The sequence below is a fragment of the Polistes canadensis genome, unplaced genomic scaffold (genome assembly GCF_001313835.1).
Source record: "Polistes canadensis isolate GaletaPanama2010 unplaced genomic scaffold, ASM131383v1 scaffold_25, whole genome shotgun sequence".
Classification (NCBI taxonomy): domain Eukaryota; kingdom Metazoa; phylum Arthropoda; class Insecta; order Hymenoptera; family Vespidae; genus Polistes; species Polistes canadensis.
This window is the reverse complement of record NW_014569572.1, coordinates 1039563-1062581: the sequence shown is the minus strand read 5'-3', so window position 1 is coordinate 1062581 and position 23019 is coordinate 1039563. Positions and strand designations below refer to the sequence as shown.

General features: G+C 38.2%; 1 protein-coding gene and 1 long non-coding RNA gene across 2 annotated transcripts; one reads left to right on the top strand and one right to left on the bottom strand.

The window, feature by feature from the left end:
• Positions 1-11277: 11277 nt before the first annotated feature.
• LOC106783753 (zinc finger protein rotund) lies at positions 11278-19480 on the top strand. Its single transcript, XM_014742557.1, has 9 exons — positions 11278-11965; positions 14012-14224; positions 14997-15116; positions 15752-15877; positions 15958-16084; positions 16208-16888; positions 17045-18460; positions 18589-18930; positions 19181-19480. Exons 2-9 carry the CDS (start codon positions 14018-14020, stop codon positions 19339-19341), a joined length of 3180 nt encoding a protein of 1059 aa, XP_014598043.1. The 5' UTR covers positions 11278-11965; positions 14012-14017; the 3' UTR covers positions 19342-19480.
• On the bottom strand, positions 19347-21022 carry LOC106783754. Its single transcript, XR_001381345.1, has 3 exons — positions 20545-21022; positions 19559-19684; positions 19347-19434 (listed from the first exon to the last, which is right to left on the bottom strand). It is a non-coding gene; the product is annotated as an uncharacterized LOC106783754 (long non-coding RNA).
• Between the last annotated feature and the right edge of the window lie 1997 nt (positions 21023-23019).

The following is a 23019-nucleotide window of genomic DNA, read 5'->3' as shown; positions in this document are numbered from 1 at the left end:
ATACATAGTCCTTACCGAATTCTTTACGATTCCTTCCGATACTCCTTTTTTTTTTATCAAATAAATTCAACGTGCTGAAATATGATCGAAATATCAAACACTTCCCTCTTTCGTATTGGGTTAAAACAATTGGTTTCTTTTTTCTGTTTTTTTCTTCTTTTTCTTTTTTTACCAACGACACAAAATTTAGTTCAATTATATTGTCACACTTTGATAAAAGACAATCCGTTCTATATTTTATGTTTTTTTAACGTTAGAAAAAAGCGAAATCATTGGTGACACACTTTTCTCAAGATAATGTATGAAAATACAAACAGTTAGATTATTTTCTATGGGTTTTATAATATAGAGTTTCATTGCCTAAATAATATTATTTTGAGAATGATCCTCGGAATCGATTGTACAATGTTCCTGTCATGTTTCTAAAGTGTTTCTCTCAGTGTGTATTCGTTCTTTGAAAGCTTCGCCTCGTAACGGTACGAGAACAAAACTCTTTACAGGATGAAGAAGAAGAAGAAGATAAGAAAAAAGAAAAAAAAAGACAACAACGGTAAAAGCAATAAATGCAAGCCGTGTTTCACGAAGCGCACCGGGTATAATCGATTTATGTACCGTAAATTTTTACACGATCATGCGAAAAGTTACGGGCATAAGAGGGATATCGATAAGTTGTGCGAGATGTTTCAAAAAAATACGCATACACGCGGGGGAAATACAAAACAAAAGACAAACATGAAAGTCTAATTGATTATTGCCAAATAAAATTATATATAAACAATAAAAAAAAAAACAAAAAAACAAAATCAATCTTACGGATTTGATTGAGGAAAGGTCAACGACACGTCGAAATTACTCGAAAGTGGCGACATCGAATACGAATAATCATCTATTCCTGGATACCATTCCCACCATTTTGACATTTTGTTTGCGTATCCAATTTAACTTGCTACGATTGGTCTTGTTAACTGTCCCGTTAAAAGAGAGAGAGAAAGAAAAAAAAAACATAGGAAGAAAATAAAAAAACAAAAAAAACAAAAAAATAACTAAACAACTACGAGAAACATAATAATCAGATGGTAATAAGAAAGTATAAGATACGAGTAACAGGAGTTGGTGAAAGATCGTGACGATAGGGCGTTATGATGAGAGAGAGAAAGAGAGAGAGAGAGAGAGCAGGTTCGTTCATAGGAGAACACCGTTAAACACTTGCGTTTCCTAATATGACATAACGGTGCCCCGTTATCTTAACCCCTCAAAGATATATTCTCGAAAAATAAATTCGACAAAAATTGGGTCCATTGTGAATGAAAGAAAATGAGAAATATATTTCGGTTTTGTTTGTACCTCGTACGAGACAGACTTTACCTTTTGAAAGATAACGGAGAAGTACCAATCAAAGTTGCGTTGTTTTACTCTCTTTTTTTCTCTTTCTCTCTCTCTCTCTCTCTCTCTCTCTCTTTATTTCTTTCCCCTCTCACCTTTCTTAAAACGAACACGTTATTTTCGATTTTGAGATGGTCACGTAGGTAGAGAAAATAATAAGAGAGTTAGCGAATGACTAGCAATGTGACATAACGGTAAATTCTCAGCGCTATACGAAGCCGTGATCGTCGCGAACTTCCACGCGTGTAATCATTCTGGAACAAGCAAAGGGAGAGGAGGAGAGAATGAGAGGGGATTTGGGGAACGGGCAGAAAAAGAGAGAGAGAGAGAGAGAGAGAGAAGAGGAGTAGGTGGTAAGAATGGGTTCTAGATAATTTATCCAGAACGGTCGATGACACCTTTTCGCGGGTGGATCATTTTCCTTTTTATATATTTCTTTTCTTATTATTATTATTATCTTTTGATATGATAAATTAAATTCTAATCCAACCAAAAAATTTCAGAATACCAATTCAATATATTATTATAATTCGACTCAATTTAAAAAAAAAAATAACCTTGAATTAATTTCTATTTGATTTAATTTAATTTCGACAAAAATATAAAAAGGGTTACCAATTCTTATTAATCGTAAGAAAGAATAAAGAAAGAATAGAATCTTAGATGCGTTAGGTTGCACTCCCCCTTTCTCCGACAATATTAATCGTATTTCGATAAATTGAAAATGAGGAGGGTAGGTGGTTGGTTAGAGTAAAGAACGCTTTCTCCGTCTTTAGAGAAGCGGAAAAAAGGGAATCAGGGGTGGTCGATGACCGTGTCGCGTTCCTAGGCCTAGCCTAGATTCGAGGAACGAACGTTGGCCGCCGCGAGCGAGTGGCGAAGCTGAAAGTACCGTAGCGCCATTTTCCATGCAAAAATTGCGCTTGTCCTGTGCGATTCCTTGATAATACACACGTCGAGAGCCGTAAAGTATTACGCGTTACCGTAACGATGACCGTCTACCATCTACGGGGTGTCCCGTATTTACGGTTCCATAAACCGTTTCGAATTTCCCCCCTCTTCCCCCAACTCATCTTTCGATTCATTCGATTTATTCAGTTTTCTTTTTGGGTTTGGTTTGTTTTTGTTTTTCTTCCCTCACACAAGGAGGGTTTGTCTTTCTCGGCTCGTTAAAAAAAAAAAAACAAGAAAATTAATCGTGCTAGCTTTTTTGTTTTTTTTTTTTGTTGATTTTGTTTTTATCACATAGATAATCATATTGTACTTTATATAAAATTGTTTTGACAATAAATCGTATGATACGATAAATGAGAATGGTGGTAACACACGGAAGTGAATTAGAATTAGTCGAATTAGATATTCGATAAACTATTCCACGCAAGTGCAATGAACTTGTCCCGCATTTTCCGTATCGTACAAACCGAACTCCCAAAGTATTACGCGGTACCATAACCCCGATTACTGGTGTGTATATAGGGTGCTTCCTTTGGAATCACCTAATCTCTTTTATTCAAAACTACTCGTAGTAATTGAGTATCTACGAGAAAAATGATGCGGTTTTGCGAATCTCTTTCTCCTTATAATCAAATTAATTATTAAGCACGATTCTAATGGGAGGGGAAAGGGGGAGGGAACGTTTGTGAAAATTCGATTGCACGACGCGGAATCTAACTTAAAGTTAAGTTAGAATTTATCGTATTTCAAGGTACCGTATTAAAATTGTTCATCCGACAAATAAATATCTCGTTGGCATCTATTTCATCATACGAATTCGAAATAAGATTCTTCGTCGATTTTAAAATTTTATTAGTACAACCTCATGGTTGTTGATTCTACTAAAAAAAAAAGAAACAAAAAATTCAAAAAACGTAAGTGAAAAATAAAGAGAGAGAGAGAGAGAAAAAAAAAGGATCGATAGAAAGTAAAAATTAATTTTTAACTGCGTATTCTATAAGAAAGTAATAATATGAAAAGTAATGATAAAATAAATGATTTTCCATCTCGTATATTTGTTCTCGATTGAGTCTAATATTTAGGTGGTAGTGGTGGTGGGGAGAATGGGGATTGGAAGAAAATCAAAAAAGAAGAAGAAAAAATTCATATATATATATATACCTGGTGTCTCGAGAGAACGTGGAGTAGTAAGGTAACGTGTAAAGCGTAGCCGTAGGTACTAGGTATATAGGAGGCTCGCGAATCGAGCTCTCGAAGAGTCAATGACCGTTCTACATTGACGCGTTGCGCCGGCCCGAGTGCCGGCTGAGTTGAGTAAAGTCACGGCCAGCCGTCAGCCGTGAGATTCCCTCCCTTCGCTTCTCTTTTAGCCTTGCTCCAACTACTACTGACAGCTACGAGTCACTCTCGAACCGTTCAACTTTTCCTCGACACCCCACACCCACCCCCACCCACACCCATCACCAACACATACTTTTCCTTGCTTAACTACAATTCAACTTGTCTTACCTCGTCAACTTTATTTCTTTATTTCCACATTTTCCCTTTTTATTTCTATCCTTCGTTTGAATGTTTTTTTCTTATTTTTGTTTTATCAAACAATTCTAAAGATTCGTATCGAGAAATATATTAGGGTTAATTTAAAGTTCGTGCGTATCTTTAAATTAATATTTCAATTGGGTATAAAGTAATTTTATTGATTCTCACACAAAATTGGCTTGTCTGAAATAACACGAGAACAGCGCGAACTTTTGGTTTACTTTTATATATGTATTTCTATTTGGACAAATTGTATGAGGATTTGTATAGTTCAGAAATGTATTCCCTTTTATTATTGTTTGTTTTTTTTTTCTTTTTCGTGAAAAAACATCGATGATTGAATGATTGAAAGCAAACGTTGATTGATATTACCGTACAGTTTTGATTTCATGGAAAACGAGGACGTAATACAAAATTTCTAATGTCATTCTCTCCATTAAAGTAAGATAAAAGTATAGAAATTTCATTGTCATCTCTAAGGTAGTCATGGTTAATTAATAATTAATTAGTAACGAGTACGATGCAATAATATGGAAACCGAGGAAAGAGTGAAGCAGGAAGCAATGCGATAGCGATGTACTCGAACCTAGTTTGAGTTTGATCAAGAGATATAAATATTTATTTCATAAAAATTGTTTAAAAAGAAATTCACATGAATAATTCTTTTCTCAGAATTATTAATATTCCGATAAAGTGATTATTCGAAGACGATAGATTTGTATTAACATAATAATGATATACACTTCTAACAAAATTATGACAAGTTAATTACCATTTGGTCGATAAGTGAGTAATTACTTGAAACCATGGTTGATATATCATCCTATGATCGACGGGACATCGTTTATCTAGGAGAATAACATGTTGGACAAAAAATTTCTTCAAACATCCAAAGTAGGACGAGAGGAAGTGAACGGTCAAAGACTTAAATTATTGAAAAATGATTGTTGCTTTCATGGAAAGTTTAGTTCATTGGTAGGAACGTGGCCGAAAGGAATAATATGTACGCGAGTTGGGAGCCTGCGAGCACGGTCGTTTGTTATATAAGGTGAAAGGGCGGCTGGCATTGACATTGAAGTTCGCCATTCAATGCGGAAACGAACGGACTCTGTTATTTAATCTCTCTCTCACACACAACTATTACGTACAATTTATTTCGAACGATTATTAATTAGATCCCATAGACCAAGTAATGACAAATTGTTTATATGTGTACCGTAATTAGACTCGTATAATCAGTTTTATTCGTATGTTTAAAAATGACATAAAAGTAATAACGAAAATTGATGAAATATCATCTGATTAACCGTGCATCAAACGCAGCAACCACTGCTGGCAAGAAACGAAAGCGTTCGACCTGCCTCAAGACTGTTAACGCTAGTAGACACCATTATATGACCGGAATAATCAACAATTTTCTATCACCGTGAATAAATAATATTGAAAGAAAATTGGAAAAAAAAAAGAATAAAATCCTATTCACGTATCATTCATATCTTCGAACAGGTTAGGTTAGAGTTTATAACAGTAGGGCTGCGCCATTTTGTTTTTTAGGTAGAAGTTATCGTTCGACTATTATTCCGTTTGAAAGTGAAAAGGTTCGAAGGAAAAGGGATTTAAGAAAATTCGTCATCGATCGCGATAGATACGCGTTAGAGATCGTTAAAGCGGTCCGTTTCGTATAAGGATGCCGATGTGCCGGTTCGCGGCACGAAGTGTGCTATTACAAAATGGGTTATGCAGCGCGCAAGAGAAGTCGGGTTCAACAACCGACGGAACGGTGAACCGAGCTGCGCAGGCCGCGCAATTCTCGCAAACCGCGCAGCCCGCTAGCGGGCAAGAGACACGATATAGCGGTCGGCCGTGACTCTAGAGAGAAAAGGAGAAGAAAGAGTGAGAAAGAGTGGGGGAAGGACAGGGGAGAAAGAGTGAGAAAGAAAAAGAGAGACAGGTCCCCTCGATACTACGCCACTGGCATTGATCACGTGGCCTCATTGAAAGCACCAGCGCACGTACGATCTGACGTCGACCACTACTACTACTTTGCTCGCGGAAACCGCACGGGTCTGACCAGATCCCATCTGTTTCCACTTGTACTTTTCCTATCTCTTTTCAACTTCAACTTCTAACTTTTCTCTTTGTTCTTTTTTTAATAGAGGACAAATTTCTATCAGAGTATGAATAAATTAATATTCTAGTCATACAATCTTCAAAGTCAAATGAGAAACGGGGGTCGATGATCGGCCGAAATTCTGCGTTCATCGACCTTTTTAAATAAAGTATTATTTCGAGTATCGTGTTAAATTATCTCCCTTACGTTAACTTTGAATCGGTTTAAGATTGGGATATCGAATAAGCGATGTCTCTGACCTATCGTGACGATTCATCTGCACGTTACATAATAAGTAATCGAGTATACTGAAGATTCTTTTTATGAAATAATATATAGTCGAGACTAGGAAGGTTTTCGTCTTCCCGATGCGTAATTCCAGGACGAAGAGGTAAGATAATGCAAATGAAAATGAGAGATAACGAATTGTGCATATATCATCTCATACGTATAAGAAGTATTATAGTACGTATAGAGATCGTATGGCATGAGGCTCTTTACCGAAAACGAATTCGGTTTTACTTTTGGCCGTGTCTCCTGTCCGGTCGTAGAACGGTACCTGGCGCACCTGTACACGCATAGACGCGCGCATAGTGGCCCACGTGTGGACGACGTCCTCGCGCACTCACGGTTTTACGACCGTTTAGTCGTCGTACCTATACGGTACCTTGGTACACACACTGCTATGTACAGTTAGGCGAGTAATGCGGTTTGGTTTCGATGGCAGAACGTGCCACTCTACAGGAACGGATCGAGCATTATGTTATTGTGTTCAATATTACGGCGGTCGTTATTTTAATCTCTTTGACAAAATACAATTCAATCTAATCGATATATACTTGGTTGTAGGTATTAAAGTATCGTGTGTGATTCGAACAAACGCGTATCTTCTCGCGAGATTAAAGTTGTTGATTTGTACGAAGAATCAGAAGAAGAACAAGAAGTAGAAGAGAAACATTAAAAAAACACACACACACAGACACAAGAAAAGAAGAAGAAGAAAACAAATAAAAATCAAATAAGGAAGATATAGAAGGAAGAAAAACATTGAAGAAGATCCGCCCCTGGAAGGCTTGTACACACGACAAGCGCAAGAACGCGTAGGTAGGTGTAAAAGGGGATCCCCTATGGGGGTATCGGAACCTCGTTACTCAGCGCACCATGCCTATGGTGTGGTCCAAGTCCAAGTCCAAGTAGACCTCCAAGTGGGACAACGACCGGTAGAGACCTTCTTTCGGATCCGTGGCGAGAGAATGGAAGAAGGTGCTGCGAACGTCGTCGCAGTGAACGAGGAGAAAGAAGGACGAAGCGGTAGGAGAGGGCTCGTAGAACGCTACTTTGGAAGGGGGAATCGCGGACTCACTTCGCTAATTCACTTGCTTCTCGCTTTTCCGGTTTACATTTCGCTACCAGCAAAAGAGTACGACGGCCTTTAAAGCAACGCAATTCACCAAGAAGATGGTTGTTACCGACTCCCTTTGCTTCTAACTTCTTTTATTTTCTCCTAACCCCCCCCCCCCACCACCACCCACCTCAATTTCTAACGAACACGTTACTATTATTTCCTTAATTATCATTTTTTTGGTCTCGTAGACCTATACGTACCCTCAGCAACAATTTTTTTTTAGTTCGATCTTACGAGTTAAATTTGTCGCATTTTCGTCTGACTAAAATAAATTTGGTAGCAAAGGAAAGGAAACAAAAAAAAAGAAAAAACTTAACCAAAACGCGTCTAGGTTTCTTTGCCAACACGTCTGGCTTGGTACGAGGTCGATAACACTCGTAGCTTCGAACCGGAACAACGTTGATGCATTTGACCTTCTTCTAGAAATTGTTAAGGCCGTCGTCGTACGTTTCACTTTGGACTAACAACGTTTCCGTCGCTAAAATTATCTTCGACTTTGATGGTTCTAATATACGAGAACAACCATTTAGAAATATATTCAATTCAAATAAGGAAGTATATTAATATTTACTATCTATACTACTTATACGTATATATTTAACTTGTTCGTACGAGAAATTGAGATATATTTTTAGTTAAGGAAGGGAATACGCGAAAAGAGAATAAAATAAATAAAATAAGATTCGTTTGAAATCTATCTAGTGTTAAGAAATAACGTAGAAAATGACGATCTTCTTAGATCTGCCGGTTCTTCGAGAAGAGAAAAGATCATCGACCCCGAAGTAACGTATCTGGGTTAGTAGTCGTCGAGTGTCGATTCGCGCGAAAACTTCTTTCTTTCGCTAGGGGAAATGAAGGATTCCCTGATGTGAGTAGTCGTGAAAATCGAGAAGAAAGGTTAACGATCTCAACTCGTCATCATCGTTTTATCCATTGTGCCATCGTTGTTGTCGTTGTTGCATCGTTCTCGTTTCTTCGTATTGTCCAAACAAAATTTGCCATTAGTCGTTGGAATCAGGTGGTCCTAGAATAAAAATATTTTGTTCGCGTAACTTTACGCGGATAAGATCGAGACCGGTCTTTGGGATTAAAATCGAGAGAACGTCAGCAGTTCTTCGTGTACACTTCTTCTCTATGATTCGCGCGGTTCGTCGACCTTCCTTTCTCTCATCTACGACTAAGCTTTTATAATTCTTACTTGAAACTGATGGGAACACCCCCTCCCCGCGCGCGTAAAGTGTAAGATGTAAAATAATAAAAAATAAATTATTACAAAGAAAATAAGTAAAAAAAAATGAAATATCAAGAAAACATCTATAACATTATCAAATATGTGTCTTTAACCAAAGAGAACGGAAGGGGTTACTGATCTTGAACGACCGTGACTTTGGTGTTCGCTGAACCGATCCCCTTACAAGATATACCAAGTGAAGTTGAACATAATAAACGATCACTTTACATTCAAGTTCAATGATTTTTCATTTAAAAATGATATTTGCAGTAAAACAAAATTGCAGTAAAATAATATAAAACAAAAGGAAACAACACGTCACGATTTTGTACACTTTTCAGGGCGAGCGGTAATAGGTACGTTTACGAAGGACGAAAAAAAGGTTACGCATACGTTAACAGAAAAAAGACTCGAATCGATTTCCATTGGATTTATGCGCGAACAGTGGGAAAGAATCGGAAACTACGTTGCACCTACCTAGGCAAATTTATAAAACGTTAGAATATTCGTGAAAATAAATAAAAAGAAAAAGAATAAAATAATATGAACAACGAAATATCGGGAAGATATTATTCAAGTGAACGAACGATAAATTAACGAATTTAATAATATACTAATCGAACGGATATAATATGATATCGTTAAAGAAAACGACAATACCATAAATCAAAATTACGATTAATTAATTAAACGATCCATCTGAAAATATCTTCGTTAACAAAGTTGATTCGCAAGGAAAGGGTATTACCACTTTCGCCGTCATTTTTAGTCGACTACTGCCGGTGCTTATTATTATATATCCGGAAATTGTCGAAACAATTAAACTTAGAAGCGATCGGCGCATGCACCTTGCAACGAAACAACAGAGAAGGAGATAGAAAGAGAGACAGACAGACAGACAGAAAGAGAGAAAGAGAGAGAAAGGGAGACAAAAGGGAGAGAGAAAGAGAGACGCGTTTGTACTCGTTGGAGTAGGTGAAGGGGTTGAAACGGGTAACGAGAACGGGAATCGAGACTGGAGGGAGAAAGTTGCGCGAGGGTGCGAGGTGGAAATGCAGAAGAGGGTGAGGGGATGAGAGTCGAGGTGAAGGAAGAATAAAGAGAGAGAGAGAGAGAGAAAGAGGAAAGCTGGGAGCGGGTCGATCGAAAGCGCAGCGCAGAGAAATGCACCACCTCTGGCTCTTCTCTGGCAGCTTTACTCGACACACACACACACACACACCGGCGCAACGCGTATGAGAAACAAGGAGAGCGATATAGAGAGAAAGAGAGAGAGAGAGAGAGACAGACAGAGAGGTAGAGAGAGAGAGACAGAAGAACGACCAATAGTAAGTGAGTGGCAGGGGAGGAAAGCAGGGGAGAAAGGAAGGAAGGAAGGGTGGAAGGGAGGAAGGGAGGACTCGGCAAGCGGACTCGCGTTGGGCTAGGTCAGGTCTAACCGAGTTCCACGCACACCGCTCTCTCTCTCTCTCCCTGGTATCCGCGAGAGTTGAGCAAACGGAGACCGTCCTTTTCCACGTCTCCTACGAGAATAACATGGAACAACTCGCGAATAATCTCTCTCGCGTAAACGATTTTAATCGGTTTTCAAAATTTCAATAAGGAAGGATTTCAAAGCGAATATAATAGAAGAGAATAAATCGAACAAACGTGTGAATATCGCGTACTACCCTTCCAACTTCGGACGTTGAAAATTCGAAGCTCCGAAACGATCGATCCTACGAGCCGTCCTCCGAGCAATTTCCGCGGCGCGCAACGCGGAAAATTCTACGCCTCTTCTTTTGCGTGTTTTCGGTAAAAATATAAAAAATATACAAGAAAAAAAAACTCTTTGGAAAAAAATTGAGAGAAAGAGAGAGAAAGAGGTTTCTCGCACGAAAAGGGGACAACATTTTTGTCCGGGGAATCATATTCGGTAAAACATATTTATCCCGATCATCGGATAGTAATACCTCGAGGGACGTAAGGCATCATATCGATAGGGTGACAAGAAAAAGGGAAAGGGTGTAACGAAAATATAGTAGGGGTGGAAGTGCGTGAAAGTGTGTTTTAACTCGGCCGTTCTCTATTATTCTTTTCTCTCTTCTTTTATTTTTCTTTTTTCCTTTTCCTTTCTTTTTTCTTCTTTTCTCTCTCTCTCTTTCTCTTCTCTATCGAATAATAAAATAAACCCGGAAAATAAATTATTGGGTAAGAAACTAGATGTTTGCATTGTGTTTATCGACGGGTTGTTCGTTGTTGTGACGGTGGTGGTGGTGGTGGTGTTGGTGGTAGTAGTGTTAGTGATTTTCAAGATAGAAAAGATACAAAGTTAGATAGAATCGTGAAAATCCAACGATCTATAAGAAAGCACAGAAAAAGAAGAATAAAAAGAAGAAGAGGAAAGTAAAGGAGATCTCGAGGAGGACTCTGATTCTTGTCGTGCGGTGCTTGTTGATAAACAGCATAGAGAAGGAAAGAGAAAGAGAAAGAGAGAGAGAGAGAGAGAAACATCGTGGATGTTCCTGCGCGAGGACAGCTCGAGTCCATTGCAATTTCCCTTTTCCGATGTCCTGATAATCGATAACTCCCGCGTGCGTGTCTCTGTTGCGTACGTGTGTGTGTCTGCTTGCTGCGTGCGTGCGTGCATCCCGTGCATTCGTACGAAAGAACGAACGAACGAACCAACGAACGAACGAACGAACGAACGAATGAGCGAGCCTGCCGAAAAGTAGAAAAAAAAAGGGAAATACCCACCAGCCCTCTCTCTACCCTCCTCCCCCTACCCACCCCCCCGGCAAACAAATAAAAACGTCGAAGAGTAGAGAACGACGACGAGGGGTTGGACGCGATTGTTGTTGCGTCGTAGTAACGATCGATTCGTAATTCGTGATCGATTTACCACGAACGAGTTGACAAATAAATGTTGACGTTAACGAACAAGGCAAGGTTAGCCGGTGCGATCGTGCGAGGCACCCCCATACGCAAAAATCAAAGCAATTCTTTCTATTTTCTGATATTACTCGAGATGCCGATTTCTTTAAGAAATCATAGAATCACGTAAGAGAAACCGAAAGATAGGAGAGAGAGAGAGAGAACAAAAATATCCTTATTCCTCTCCTTTCGCTCGTATAGAAAAAAGAAAGAGAAAGAAAGAAAGAAAGAAAGGAGGAGTAGGAAGAGGAATAGTAGAAGGAGGAGGGAAAGGTGGTGGAGGAGGAGGAGGAAGAAGAAAGATCTTCGATTTGTGAGAATCGCTGTTAGGGAGAGGGGAAAAGATATAGAGAGAGAAAGAGAAAGAAGAACGGCCAAATCGCCGACGCCTTCGACGTTCGGCCAACAGATGCTCCAAAAAACGCGAGCCGTGAGTCACTAGAATAATTATTATACAATTTTCATCGATAAACTCTTTTTAATTATTATCCTTTTTCAAAAGTCAATAAGAGATATTTTCTTTTTCTGTCGCGCTAAAACAAAAAATAAATAAATAACACGCAATATCGAAGAATCTTACCGATTGTTGTTAAATCGTGTAAATCAACTACGAATGATATATTTCGGCTAAAGATTATATAGAAAGGAATGTCGCGAATGGTAGGAAGAAGAGGAGAAAGGCAAAGGTGCAGAGAGAGAGAGAGAGAAAGAGAGAGAGAGAGAGAAAGAGGCAGGAGGGGATTCTATGAACGTAGCGGTTCTTCGATTTAAAAGAGCGGTCATTGAACTCTCGCACGTGAGCTGAAAAAAGTCATTGAAAGAGAACCGTAAAGGGAATCGTCGATGGGGAATGTTGAAGCTACGTAGGCGTCGTGCGCGATTTTCGTGAAAATCAAAATTCAACGAGCGCCGAAAACCTCGACCGGTGGTGGTAGTAGTAGTGATGATGATGGTGGTGGTGGTGGTGGTGGTGGTGTTGTAGGTGGTGGCGGCGGCGATGGTGGTGGTGGTGGTGGTGGTGGTGGTGGTGGTGGTGGCGGCGGCGAGGATTGGACTTTAGAGTTTATGCTCCCACCCATCCCCATCCCCATTCCCATCCCCATCCCCATCCCCCTTTCGCCGCTGCAGTCGATCAATGCGTGGACGGGTTTCACTTTCGCGATGTTAAAGCGTTGCATCACCCACCACCAATCGAAAGCTTATAATAAAACACACGAAAAATAAAGAAACGAGGATACGTTCTTATAAGTTAGATAGATGATCATTCTCTCGTCATGATTTTGATCGATCGATTTTTTTTTCTTTTTTTTTTTTTTGTAAATTGTTCGTTTAAGGATCTCAATTTTTTCCCCCCTACCCTATTTTCCTGTTGTTTTTTTTCTTTTTGGCATTTTTTTCTCTTTATTAAAGTTATTTCGAGTGCATACAAGGATCATATGTCTTTTTTTGCGACAATTTTCGTTTATTATAGTCTATCAGTCGTCGTCTTATTCTTTTTTTGTTATTCGTCGTATTATCGTTCCGCTAATCTAATATTTGTAGGTGACAAATCTATTTTCGATCGAATATAAAACTATCTCAGATCTCGAATAATCAAATGATATCATTTTTAGTTTCAAACGAGAATGAGACAAACATTTTCGCGATGATCGATCACCATTCGACGTAATTGAAAATAAGTTTTTTTTTTTTTTAGTTCGAGAACTATCTATCTTTTCCAAAGGTGTGTGTGTTTTTTTTTTTCTTCTTCTTCTTCTTCTTCCTCTGGGATTATACGAAAGACCCATTTGAAAATCGCATCGTGAAATTCTATTAAAAAGTCTTAAATCCTTTAAGAACGTTTAAAGACCACTCGTTTTGCTATTTAAAAAAAGAATCACATCGATTTATATTAGAGGAAGAATTCTTTTTTTAACAAAAAATCCTTATCCAAGAAAATATCCCTACGGACGAGTGATTTTAATTATCCTTAGGTGGATTAGTTTCGTATTGGTATATTATATATACTTATACGTTACTCTAAAAAAAGAATTTTTATATCGAGCTAATTTAGTTATCGCGCTTAGCGCTGCTTAGAATCGTGTGACGTTTTAATAATGGCTTTGATAAAAAAAAAAAAAAAAAAGAAGAAAATCCGTGTCTCTCTTACGTTAGATAAATTTATTCTCAGAGAACTCGTCTCTGATATTTAAAAAAACCGTATTTCCACGTTTGATACGTTTTTACGTGACAAACAAAAGTAAATTCGTAACATCGATAATATTAATACGATTAGATACAATTTAAAACGATTTGTAACTGTTGACAATACTTTGTGTAGAAAATAAAAATAAAAATATTCATACGTAAAATAATTAAAAAAATATAATATCGTTAGGAAGACTAGTTAACAATTGATAAAGGAAATGTGTTGATTATAATATAGACACACGTGTCTATAAATATTAATAAGCTAATTAAATGTTATTATTTGCAGTAAAGGATGGAGGCCAGTGAATGGGATCACGCGACCTTGAGGGAGGAGGAATTCGAACAACATGCCGTATACTTGGTGCCGGATGTTACGGCATCGCCTAGCGATACCAATCGAGCGGAAGCTTCCTTGCCGAGGAACCTCGTACTCAAGCCCTCTCAAGCCCTCAACGATGTACGTTCATCCACGAAAGAATCCTTTCTCGAGACCTCCTCGGTGAGAGTCGCGAAACGATCGAACAACGCTATATTACAATTTACGATACGAATTTCATTATATTTTTTCTTCTAATTATTTGTATCTCTCGTTGTTGTGTCTCGTATTCCTCCAACCCCTAGCCCCAACCCCAGCCCCTAACCCCCATCCCAACCCTCCCCCCGTCACACCGCATCGAATAACTAAAGTCACCGAATCGATCGATTTTTGACCTTACTTCTGATCCCATGCTCGTAAATGTGTACACGAAAGGAAAGGGACACAGTATTTTATCAAACTCGATCGAGCATCACAAAGCTAATTAACTTGTAAAGTGTGATCATGGACCGAACGTAAGTGCATTTAAAGTTCACGTTTAAAACGTAACCGAGAGACTCGAGGAATATATAATATATCGTTCACAAAATGATATTATATTTCTTCATTTATTTCGATTTGCAAATTTGTTGTTTTTTTTTTTTCTTTTTTTTTGTTAAATATATTATACCACGGTGATTGTATCATAATCAAATTTTTATTCTTATCAATGGATTTTACTAATAAATGTATTATTGTATTCGCGATCGATGTGTTATAATTTTATAACAAATTATTTATATCATAGTATATGATTTAAATAGAACAAAAAAAAGTGACAAAAAGACGAGCATGGATTCGGATGAATAATTTTCATTAATATATAAATTCATATAACTCTTAATGAAAAATCAACATAACGGTAAAGAAATACAGTTTGAATAATCGTATATTTTTGTTAAATATATATGCATAGATGTTGGGTGTATGGAGTACAAGTTACATCCCAAAGGGCACGCGTTTTGGACCACTGGTGGGCCAGGTTTATACCAAGGATTCGGTGCCCGCTGACGCGAACAGAAAATACTTTTGGAGGGTAAGAATTGCATCGATTAGGAAACATCGTTCTTTTGTTTTTAAGAAACGTTCATATTTATCTTTGGATACGTGTCTAGAAAAGATAAAAAAATAGTAGAATAAAAAAAAAGGAAAAGTTGAAAACGCGCATACGTGTTCCTTACGAGATCGACGAACGAGGTGGGAAACCAAAGATGCTGTACGCGCGGATACACAGCCATGAGAAAGAGAGAGAAAAGACTAACAAGACCAGAAACTGGTTTTAACAGATCGAGCAACGCTTAAAATGAAAGCCACGAGAAGAACCATCGATGACTCGTAACTCATCAATTCGTTACGATGAACTTCAATTCCACGCAAACGACTCTTACGTTAACTTACAATTAGTAATATTTTCTAATTTCCTATTGGCAACTTGTTATTAAAACGTTAATCGGTTTGTTTTTTTTCGGGGGAGAGGGGAAAGACGGGGGGGGGGGAATCTGTCGGAAGAAACTGTGACGTGTCTGATAACTTGTTCATTTGCAATATTATTTCAAGAACGTTGATTACACGTATCCATTTAAATGATCGATAAATTAATGACGGTTTTCTTAAGTTGTCATGTTACGTAACAGTCAAATAATATAATCGCAATCTTTGCGAATTTTTCAGGTATACAAGAACAACGAGTTGTTCTACTACATCGATGGTTACGACGTTCAAAAGTCGAATTGGATGCGTTACGTAAACCCAGCTTACTCGTCCGAATCGCAAAATCTAATAGCGTGTCAATATAAGGTAAAACGTTATAAACGAATTTGGATATAATCTATAATGGAATAACATAGATTGATATTATATTATTTTTTATGTTACAGATGAACATTTATTTTTACACGATCAAGCCAATACTACCGAATCAAGAATTATTAGTGTGGTATTGTAGAGAGTTCGCGGAACGACTTAATTATCCGTTAACGGGTGAATTGATGCTACAAAGAATACGTAAGTTCAATTATCGGCTTTATCCTTTATCGATATTATATATTATTATTATTATTATCGTGATTTTTTGTCTTTCCTTTTTTTTTTCTCCCCTTTCGTTCCAAATTATTCTGGGGGAGACAGGTCAACAAGTACAGCAATCGGCATTACCAACGGAAATTTCGGCCAGCGTAGAAGTGGTATCACCGTTAAAGGATTCGTCGATTTACGAGAGACGTTCGCAAATGACGCCAACGGACGGTTCCGTGAGGTCTGACGAAGGTTACCATTCGAACGGTTACCACGACGAGATCTTGACCCCGCCTGAGGAGAGCAGCGAGTCCGATTCGGAGAACAACTACGTTCTCGACTTCAGCAAGAACTCAAAGTCCTCCGTGTGCAGCAACGAACCGTTAAAGCCAGACAACGTAGCCGCTAAGAACGAATACAGAAAGGTAAAGATCAAGATAACGAAGACGTACGGTAACTTTCAAGCCGGTACGAAGAACAATTTGGATGGTACAGCGAAGGAGAAAAATCCAGAGATCGCGAGCAGAGCGATGAGCCCGGAGATACAAAAGTCAGTGTCGCCTGTGATGCTTCAAAAAACAACCCTCCTGTCGATGGTAAGCGAGGACGAGACGGACAAAAATTCTAAACCGTTTTATGAGCAAGAGGTTAAAGTTAACGTACCTGCAACCGCGAGACCAGCCTACATAACGAGTCCTAGCAGTTCCATCCTCGAGAATATTCTATTACGAAGTACCACGGACAATAATAATAATAATAACAACAATAATAATCATCATCATCATCTTCATCATCATCAACAACAGCAACAGCAACAGCAGCAACAACTGCAACAACAACAACAACAGCAACAACAGCAGCAACAGCAGCAGCAACAACATCATCATCATCAACATCACCATCATCATCATCAACAACAGCAACAACAACAGCAACAGCAGCAGCATCAACAGCATCAGCATCAACAACAACATCAACAGCATCAGCATCATCAACAGAGCCATCATCAAAGTCACACGGCAGATTCGGTGACGCCACCACCCTCGAGCCCTACGGAGATGGCTTATTCTTACAAAAAGTCGCATCGTTACGGTAATATCTTACCGTGCAGTCCAGACTCCAGTTCGAATTTGCCGATGCAGACTGAATCCTGCGTAAACTCGACTACCAGTAACCACGGTCCCGTACCAATTCCAAGTCCAACCGGTGGACTTCACTCGAGCACGGGTAATCTTCATTCTAGTACGGGAACGAGCAACGGAAATGCAACGAGTCATATTGGGAATGTGCACTCGTCTAGCAGCCCAGGCGTTAACGCACATTCGAATAGCGGCGTGCTTTCCTCGAGTACGATCTTGACATCGTCCTCGAATGTTGCAAGCTCCTCCTGTCTTCCAAAGCGAAAAACGAAGAGCCCGTCTCCGGCAAATTCTCCACCATTGTGTCCCTCCTCGACACCGACGGTTTTATATTCGACCAATTCCGGAGGTTGTCAAATAGAGTCGAGTTCGGTCTATTCAAATTCGGCTGGTGGTAATAATGTCGGTGGTGGTGGTGGTAGTGGTAGTGGTGGTGGTGGTGGTGGTAGTGGCGGCGGTAGTAGTGTTGTGAGTGGTGGTTGTGGTAATGGTGTCGTTGGTAGTGTCGGTGCTTGTGGTAATGGTGGTGGTGGTGGTAATAGCAGTGGTGGTGTCGGTAGTGCCGGCAACAATCATCAAAACTCAGTTTCACCGATATCACCGATCCAATCACCTTCTTCCTATTCGTACGGTCTTTATCATCAGAATGGAACGCTTCATCACAACGCGACCCCTTTGTCGATCAACTGTACGGTTTATTCTCCAACCCCGAGCACGGGTAGCAATGGCAATCTCGTGTACGGCGAAAGAACGTCGGACGGTAGACGTCTGGATGTTCCGAGCAGCAGCCATCAACTTCCCACCTCGTCGACGACTATGCAAATCGACGGGAGTCAAGCTGGCCTGATCGCAGGAACGCACAATCTTCACCTCGGGCATCATCCTGGACTGACTATTCACGCGAATTCCTCTTCATCCGGGGCCCTAAATCACAGATACTCGCCGGCGAGTTCTCTCTCCCCGGACGATCATGGTTGCTCGCAGAGTGGCTCGCTCAGCCCTAACTCTCAGGGATCGAGGGGTTACAGGTCGTTGCCTTATCCGCTTAAGAAAAAGGACGGGAAGATGCACTACGAGTGCAATGTCTGCTGTAAGACCTTCGGACAGTTGTCGAATCTTAAAGTTCATCTGAGAACGCACTCCGGCGAGAGACCGTTCAAGTGCAACGTCTGCACCAAAAGCTTCACGCAACTGGCGCATCTGCAAAAACATCACCTCGTGCATACCGGTAATTCGATTATATTTTATCAAATTTGAAATCATCAACGAGATTACGTTTAATCTAATACCAACGATATGAAATATCTTTTATATTTTCGTTTTTCTTTTTTCCTTTTTTTTTTCCTTTGAACGTAGGCGAAAAACCTCATCAGTGCGAGATCTGCAAGAAGAGGTTCAGTTCTACCTCGAATCTAAAGACTCATCTCAGATTACACTCCGGCCAAAAGCCCTACGCTTGTGACCTATGTCCCGCGAAATTCACCCAATTCGTTCATTTGAAATTACACAAGAGACTACACACGAACGAGAGGCCTTACACCTGCCAAGGCTGCGACAAAAAATATATCAGTGCGAGTGGCTTGAGAACTCATTGGAAAACGACCAGTTGCAGGCCGAACAGTATCGAGGATGAACTCGCTTTAGCAGCTGCCGTTGGCTCGCCAACTTATTACGAATATGGTCCTGACATGAATGTTGGTAAGTAATAATATTATTCACATTCATCTCGAGAAAAGAGGAATTAGGATTTTCAGATTTATTCATCGATATAATATTTCAATCGGTTTACACGATTGTTGCAACTTATTCAAACAATTTTATTCGTCAAAATTACATTACAACGATGTAAACGCGTTGAATCGATGAAAAATTATTATATATATATTAAAATATTAATCAATCCTTTAATGAAAGATTTGAAAAGAAAATTGTGAAACGATTTTTTTAGGAACCATGCCGAAGGAATGCGAATTGGAACACATCGAAAACTATGAAAGGCACGGGTCGACGCACGGGCCCCACACGACGTCTCTTCACAATTTGGAGAACCCAGTGGCGAGGCCGAGCGTGATAGAAACCTCCCAGCCACACATAATCGAATGTACCTAAGGGACGGGGAGCAGACCCTTTTGCCCTGGCGCTAAATTCAGCCGTGGAAACGTAAACGAGATTCGGCTGACCGAGCTTGCTCCAGAGCAATACCTTTATCCCGAGTGGCAGTAAAGATAAATATGAAAGAGTGAGAAAAAGAAAGAGAAAAGAAAGAGAAAGAGAAAGAGAAAGAAACAAAGAGGGAGAGAGAGAGAGAGAGAAAGAAATGGTGTACCTTGTTTATTAAGACTCGTGTGCGAGATGCCTTAAGAACGTTCCATTTCGCGTAAGCGTTGTTTAAAAATACGCGCGACGAGTGAATGGAAATACTGGACCCTTTTCTCCATTCGTTGTTATCGATCTGAAAAAAAAGAAAGTGAGAAAATAGAAGAAAAAGAAAATATAAAGAGATTAAGAGAAACATAAGGGAAAAGGGTATAAAGTTGGATAAAATGTAAAGAAAGGATAGAATGTAAAATATTGTTAAATATTGTTATTTAGTTCATTATCGTTGATAAAGGACAATCTAAGTTTTACTTTAAATACTCTCCTCGAGCTTCGTTGTTTTTAGTGTATTATAAGAGATAGAGTGGGGAAGGGGGAGGGGGTCGGAAAAGAAAAATAAGAAACGTCAAAGGGAAAAGTTGCAAGAAAAAGAAAAAAAAGATAAATAATAAAGAAAATGGGAAAGGAAGAGAGAGAGAGAGAGAGAGAGAGAGAGAGAGAGAGAGAGAGAGAGAGAGAGAGAAAGAGAGAAAGAGAAAAAGTGTATGTGTGCATGTTTAAAAAAAAATGTGCGCGCAAGTACGTCGTTACTCAGCTAGGACCATATAAAGTTCCTTGTACATATACTCGTTTCCATATTTTTTCTATTGTAGCATTATCATGGAAGGAAAGATAACGAGTTTGATAGTATTAACGTTCTAGAAATGTCGATTAAATAAGAGCGTCGTTTCTGCCATTCTGGGAAAATCTCGATAATCGTGTCAATCGCATCTCGGTTACTTTTCCACGGTTCTCATTCGGAAACGTGTGCGTGCACGCGCGCTGTCATCAAACATAAAAAGAAAAAGATAATGAAAAAATTAACGTAAGTACGACTCTTACTTTCTCTCTTGTCGTGCCAATCGATTAATTAAAAAAAAAAAAAGAAAAAAATGATCGTTTCAGGAAAAAAACAAAAAGTTTCATTTCAAGTTCAAAGTTGACAAAATTTCTTACCAAAAATGTCGTTCCAAAAGGCATCTCTTGCATCCACGCAAGAGAGAGAGATAGAGGGATAGAAGGAAGGGTGGTATGAGCGCGTGCGCACTCACGTGAAGGATCTTTAAAAATGTTGACGCACACGTCGACCAAAACACGGCGGATTTTGTCGGCACCCGCCAAGCACGTTCGAAAATGCGCGAGCAAAAGACACAAATGAACAACCAGTGACGACACGACTGCAACTATACGAGACCTGTACCTGTATATATTAAACATTACTATAAATTATTCTATAATTTAAAATGAGGTAATTTAAGGAGGTCTAATTTATGAATACCTTTATATACGATACATTATATGTACCTCGTCGTAGGTTGCCGATCGGTAGGCTGCGCTTCGTGAATCACGTTCGGTGGATAACATTTCAAAAGTGATGAAAGAAAATTATTCAACACAAAAAACAAAACAGAACAAACAAAAGAAAAAACTAATCGTTCGCATAATAATAATAATTAATAATAATTAATAATAATAATAATAATAATATTAATATTAATAATAATAATTTCTAAGATCAAATGAGATCGTGTTTGTACGAATTAGCGACACTTTTGATGAAAGATCGAATTAATTTATGGAATCGATCGGTCGATCGATTGATCGGTTGGTTCGTTCGTTGTTGATTGGTTGGTTTAGTCACTCCCTTTAAATGATGAGGAATGAGAACGGTTGCATAGGTCGAATAATCCAAGTAGGATTTTGCGCACGAGCAACGATCGATCGTTCTCTCTTGGAAATGTCTATAGGTATTATCGTTCCTCCTTCGTCGCTTCTCGCTCGATCGTGCACAAACTCTTGGTAATTTATTGCCATAAAGAAACGCACGTGCTTCACGTAACAAACTAATTATTATTACACCGAGTTCAGCGAACGCTGATGATGGGTACGCTCGGTGTGTCGTGTTTCTTGGAAATAAAGTTAGTTTAAATCGTAGTAAATTAATCTCTATCGAATATTAAATTTCAATTAAACGATAAGTTTTTTTAAACATTTTTAAATCTACGATTGATATAAATATAATATACTACTACGTTTTCATTTTGATCATTCTCTAATCGTTACGCGAATAAAATTTTCACAATCTTTATAATTTATATTAATTTTACATTTTACACGCATACATATATATATACACGACATATCGTTGTTAATAGGTTTGTAGGTAGAAATATTGTAAATCGTAAGATTCTTTTTAGCCAAACAATATATCGTGCTAGAGAACCGACAACAATAAAAAATCATTAATTATCTTGCGATAAAGATGTTACATAAGTAATATACGTATGTATATATAAATACAGGGGTGGATTTAGATATAGTATTTATGGACTATAGCCAAAAACCTTCCTTTCTAATAAAAAAGAAAATAATAAATACAATGAAAAACAATTTATATTAAAAGTGTAAGAAAACAAATAAATTATGTAAAATGTGTCACTGCAATTAACCCAAACTTAAATTAATTTGGTTTAATTAGGCAAACTTTGAAACAGTGTTAATCCAGGGCCCTCAAAGTTAACGATCCGCCTCTGTATAAATACATATGTAGTAATTTATCTAATTATCGGATCCGCCTAGTACATTGGTGAATCATTTTGATTTGAATAAATATATGTATGTATATATATATATATATATACATATTTATATTTAGTTCTCTCTTCCAAATGCAATAATTAATGAATTGTTTTAAAGAAAATAAGAATAAGAAGATGACTAAATCACATAAACAGAATTTTTCTCGCTTATTCGAACTTGTCTTCCAATCATTTACATACAAAAAAATACAATTTCAATTACCGAAGCGTATCCATTGAACTATTTTTACATACATGATACATACATATGTATAATGTATGATAACTAATGTATACTCGATGGAAAGAGAAAGTATTAAATTACACAAGTTCGTTATCGATCGTACGAGTCGTGACGTTATCAAATTATTAATAACAAAGCGTAGAATTTGACGATCAAGTTAAAAGAAAACTCGATAATAATTATTTGGGGAAATTAATAAAACAGAACGAGACAGCGAATTAGAGAGTCCTGTTAAAAAAAAATCTAGTCAAAGCTTACGAAATGCGATAAAACATTGTGTAACAATTCGATTCCCTCCTGCTGAAAGAAAAAAAAAATTAAAGAAAAAAAAAAAGCAAAAAGAATTATAGCATTTAAACAATAAAACAATTTCATCGTCGGAGTTCAAACACGAGATAAAAATTCGCTTGATCCTTGAATGCAATTTGTGTATCGATGATGCGTCTCAACGGTTATTCAGAGTTTAAGAAAAACAAAAAAAAAAAAAAAAAAAAAAAAAAAAAAAGTTTTTTTTATATGCACAAAAAATACTTTACATATATCCTTGGCCTATCTAATATACGCATTTATTATCAAAAAGGAAATGTGTATAATAATATATCTCGACTG